At 45.7% G+C, this 4,885-nt stretch overlaps 1 protein-coding gene across 1 annotated transcript; it reads right to left on the reverse strand.

Annotated features, from left to right (window-relative positions):
- Positions 1–3,976: 3,976 nt before the first annotated feature.
- Positions 3,977–4,453, reverse strand: LOC147428642 (GATA transcription factor 4-like). The gene has a single exon (XM_086496368.1). It carries the CDS (start codon positions 4,451–4,453, stop codon positions 3,977–3,979), a length of 477 nt encoding a protein of 158 aa, XP_086352494.1.
- Positions 4,454–4,885: the final 432 nt, after the last annotated feature.

Consider the following 4,885-nt stretch of genomic DNA (forward strand, 5'->3'; position numbering starts at 1 on the left):
TGCAAGTTGCTTTGCACTCCTTGCTTTATTTTTCCTTGGAGGATTTAACATGATAACCTCATTGGGATAATGTGGCCCTTTGAAAAAAGGAGATAGGGATGCACACATATTGGAAGGGTTGTCCATTACTGAAAGAACATTTCATCAACACTTAATGGTTTTTCAAAAGTCCACAACAGATTGAAAGCATGGTACAATGTACTCGCTGAGTAATGTTTTACGTGGATACGAAGTCTAATTTTAGTAGAAATAAAGCACCATGGCAAAACTTTTTTGAACTCTAATGTTGACGATCGTTCTGCTATTTGACAATTTTGGAGGTGTATTGCATGGCGACTTGGATGTAACTCATTGCAAGCAATCACGTCCTTCATCTCTTCCACTTGCTTGCACTGCTCACTTTTTGTGCCCCCCCCCTCCAATTCTCCTTTTCCCTCCCTTTCTCTCTTCATGTCTTTCATCTCTCCTCTATGCGCCTTTCCTTTTTCCAAATTTCTCCTTGCTGTACTCTTTCTTTTCTTTGCTCCCTAGACTTGAAATGTGTTTATCGTTCATTCCCTTTGCTTGCTCACTGTCAAGGCTTGATATGTGCCTCCCCCTCCTTCCCTTCCCCACTTTTTCTCAGTTGTCTTTCACCCCTCTCTTTGACTGTCCCTCTTGCTAATTCCCTCTACATATTTTTATATATTATGGAACATCTGACCAAGCAATTCCTATTTGTAGGATCAACATCACATATTCCAACAGCTTCAACACGATCAAGCATGCTCTTGCATTTTCTACATTATATTACTTCCTCAAAATCACTAGCAATTTTAACAACAAAGGATGGTGAGAAATTTGATGGTAGGATTTTATATTAAGACATTCAGATCTACAAGAAATTGCAGAGCAAATTGTGTTTCCTAACTGAAGGATCTCGGTAGCAATTGTGGAGAATATAAAGGCATCACCTAGCATGGTCAAAGACACGGAGAGTGCGATAAGCTATCTGCCAAAAGAACAACACTCCACAATATGGTCACCAACAAGCCACCATCATCCCATCTCTGCTCCTCATTTCTAACAACTTGTTGTTCCTAACCGCTATGCATGCCGTTACATGCTCCCTCTTCTGTTGCTAGGAACTTTCCTTAGCCCTTGAGTAGTCGGGATTTACTGAAAGTTGAATAAAAAGCCTAAGTTTTTGGTTGTCCATGTATATGGCACATAGAGAAGTACACCTTTACCATCTTGCCTCTAATGCTTGGTTTAGCAAGCCAAGAATGAAATGGCAAAGGTTTTGATTGGTGAGACAAGCAACATGAATCCTCCTAACCTTTTCGTCTCCATTCCTTAATAATGGCATATGACTTTTTCTATCTCTCATAGGCGAAGAGGTTAGTAGGTTATTAGGGATTACAAAATGCCAATGATGTGGTGTTGAGCTTTTTTATTGTCTCCCACACTCCCAACAAGCACCTTCATACACTTGCACTTTCTGTTAATGAAATAGAAACTTTATAAGAGAGATTTCATTTGATTGTTGTATAATTTAAAATCATTGTTAGTACCTCTAAAAAAGCGCTTACTCGCTGGTGCCCTATTCCCCATTTCAAATTGTGCTTGAATTGGGTACTTGCTTGGTTGGTAGAGCCTAAAAATCATCGTGTATATGCAACCTCTGTGTCAACTTCAATAGCGTGCAACAACCGCAGTGTGTAAAGATTGTTACACATTCACCCAAAGGTCGTTATTTGTTGATTCCAAAGCCAATGATTACTCAACATGTCAGCTTGCGTGCATCTTGCACATTAGGCCCGTTGCCCCTGTCACACTGGAACGAGCAAGAGCAGCCCAAGCCAAGGTGGCATGCGATTATTTGCTGCAACACAAAAGCAAAGTTGGCTACGAGACGCTATTAGAGGGACAACCTTGCATGCTCGCCCAACTTTCCAATGGAGCGGCCAATTACAAAAGTGAGCCTGGGCGCTTGGCCAACCCTATTTGACGAGAAGACCTGGCCAACTTGTCAATAAAGACCCAATGTGACATGAACCCGTTGGAGGCTGCCCCTTCCTGTAAAATGTAGGTCAGTGTGACAGGGGCCTTACTACTTACCCTACACTATAAATTCCGGTTGCGGCTCAACGCCATCTCCTACTTGGCAGTCGGTGCATGTCTAAATCCGTGAGGGTTTTGGATGGCATCATAGGTCTTCATCCAATCAGCGGGCGCTGCTCTGACATGCTTCAGTCACTATAGCATTCAAAAGCTTCCAACTATGCAACACCTCGTCACTATATGGCAGGGCAGCCCTTTTTGGCCTTCCCAAAGGGCAAAGGCTATAGAGATGCCTTCTCTTTTTGCTGACTAAAATAGAAAAAAAGTTGAGTTGTATTTTCAAGCTGTTTTGATAGGCCAAAAATGCTAATTGGTTGAAATAAGATAGTGGGCACTCATTTAAATGAATAGTGTGTAACTCTAATGATGGACATGTCTTAAGTTTTACTATTGCTTTTTATTGGAAAAGGTCGTAGAGTTTTACTACTATTTTTAGTGGATAGAAATAGTGGACATTTACTATGCATTAAGATATCCAAAAAATTATGAACTTGCAGAGTTGTACTTGATGGATCCAGTAGTAGGCCTTGGCCAGTGGGCCATGCCAATTTTGGTGTGGGGGGCCAAATGCTTTTGAATCACACACTAGATATTTATCTCACTTATGCGGAGGCTTTGCAAGTCTATCTGTGTCTCTTTTCGGGTATGTGCGAGAGGAAGATGGGAGTCTGGAGCTTGAATGCAGGGTGTTGCAAGCAGGGGACACTGTGATCAGACTCTAGGTGCAAAGGAGAACAAAGCAACCATGGAGAGTGCCGAGGAACGACTGATGCTGCTCGCGATAGTAGTGTGTGAAGCACATCGGGCTCCAAGTAGGGGATGGGGATGGCATGGTGCAATGGGCCAAGGCTGACGATTCATGAACCTCCATCAAGGAGAACCACCTAGGCCGCCCACGGAGACGGTGTTGTTCAAATCCACGCCACCGTCAGAGCGGGCCTGCACAAATTGCGTCTGGATTCCTTGGAAGCCCCTCTTGTAGGTGCTCTTGGAGAGGTAGCCCCGTTTCACCCCTTTGGCCAAGCTATACACGAACATGCAGGATGCGGAGGACTCTAGATAGTTGCCATGCCGCCCCCCTACCCATCTATGGGTCGGCCCACCCCTGTTGCCGCGACTCCTCGTAGTCATGATACAACATCCCTCTCTTGGCATCCCGTGCATGCTCCTCCGTCAGCAAGAAATGCAGCGCAATGTCGAAGGGGGTATATAGAATTGTGTGTGTTGCAGACCTATCCAATGCAGGGTGTGTGCGCCGAAGAACTTGAAGTGTGTGCGCACGTTGCAGTGCCCGACAGAAAATGGCAGGCGGAGACAGGGACATTGATAGTGTGTGACAATGCTATTGATAGCAAAAGCGAGTGATGGACTGCAGACAGTCTCTCTCTCTCTCTCTCTCTCTCTCAGGTAAATTGAGTAGTTCGTGGAGCCAGAGGATGTATGATGCTAGGGAGGTAGCCATTGAGCACCCTGCAGGTGAAGGGGGATGGGGTTTTGTGAGGGCTTGTTTGCATCTCGCATTGGGAAAAACAAGGCAGACGAATGAGGATGAGGGCTTCTCTTCCACTGCATGCGGGCAAAGCAAGGGAGGGTGCATCCATGACGTGGTGTTGTTTTGTGTGTAACCATGATGAAGGGTTTGGGAGCACCCTGCAGGTGAAGGGCATGCACTACAGGTGGAGCCTTGAGGAGGTGGTGTGAGTGTGAGGAGGGCTGTGGGAACATCTGTAGGCGTTAGTGTTGAGGCTTGCCAAAGGAATGGAATACATCTGAACACAAGCTCCCTTCAAAGCAATGTAGGACACATCTTCATGTTGATGTTAGCCGTGCCAGTATTCTTTACTCTACTAATCAAACTCTCTAAACTCTGATGCTAGCCATGTCTATCCACTTCTCCTCTGTATTCACTCCTACCTACCTTTGTCTCCTCCGGCGGAGCCAGCGCATTTGTATTGACGTCCACCTTTAACGCGGCATGGTCACACACACCGCTATCTCCCCACTGTTGCCTATGTGTATTCTCCTTATGCTTTTGACTCTCATGCCCAATGCTATCACCTCTTTGCCTTCTCATTTCCGGCACTTTCCTGTGTGAATTTGAGTGCACACTCTCTACAAATGTAGGACTTGTAGCTGGCCTATATTCGTTGCATAGACTTTCCGACTTGTACCACACTCCGCATGCATTGCATAGAGTCTTCGGCCCCATCAGTCCCGCCCTCCATTGTGGCGTCTTCTGTGTAGCACAATGAAGACACTTCCTTGCTGGGGTAGCATCCTCCACCTTGTTTTTCTTAGGCTTGGGGCTGAAGAGTTTGGTAGAAGGGCGCGTTGCCTTCATCTTCGTCATCATCGTAGTCGTCGTATGTGTTGTACACATTGGACTCAGATGATGCAGCTTGGATGGCATATGTGGTGGAGGCAGTTTCCAGAAGCCTTTCCAAGACTTCTTTTTAGCTTTTGTAATTAGTGCATATTAAATGGTGATTGTTAGAAAAATTCTGTTAGAGAAGGGAGTTGGCTCAATCTTAAGCTCATAGGAGGTGGCATTGCTAAGGCGGGGGACAATGGGGCCACCTATGTCCTCATTGAAAAACCCAAAAGGTCGACGATCGCCAGGAAGTCGGAGTACTCAGTATTTGCTGTTGTTTGCGCCGCATTGGACTTGCCGGTGGGCTTAGCAAGTGGGGGTGCATAACCACCATGAGCGGGTGGAAGAGGAGGGGCAATGTCCATTGCCAAGCCAAATTACGAAGAGGAAGGATGCAAAGAGGGGCTATGG

Source organism: Adiantum capillus-veneris, chromosome 23 (genome assembly GCF_014529385.1).
Source record: "Adiantum capillus-veneris isolate H3 chromosome 23, ASM1452938v2, whole genome shotgun sequence".
In the NCBI taxonomy this organism is placed as follows: domain Eukaryota; kingdom Viridiplantae; phylum Streptophyta; class Polypodiopsida; order Polypodiales; family Pteridaceae; genus Adiantum; species Adiantum capillus-veneris.

Excerpts from the sequence above, each read along its gene's own strand:
- LOC147428642 (XM_086496368.1), bottom strand. The coding sequence starts at position 4,453 with ATGACGAAGATGAAGGCAACGCGCCCTTCTACCAAACTCTTCAGCCCC.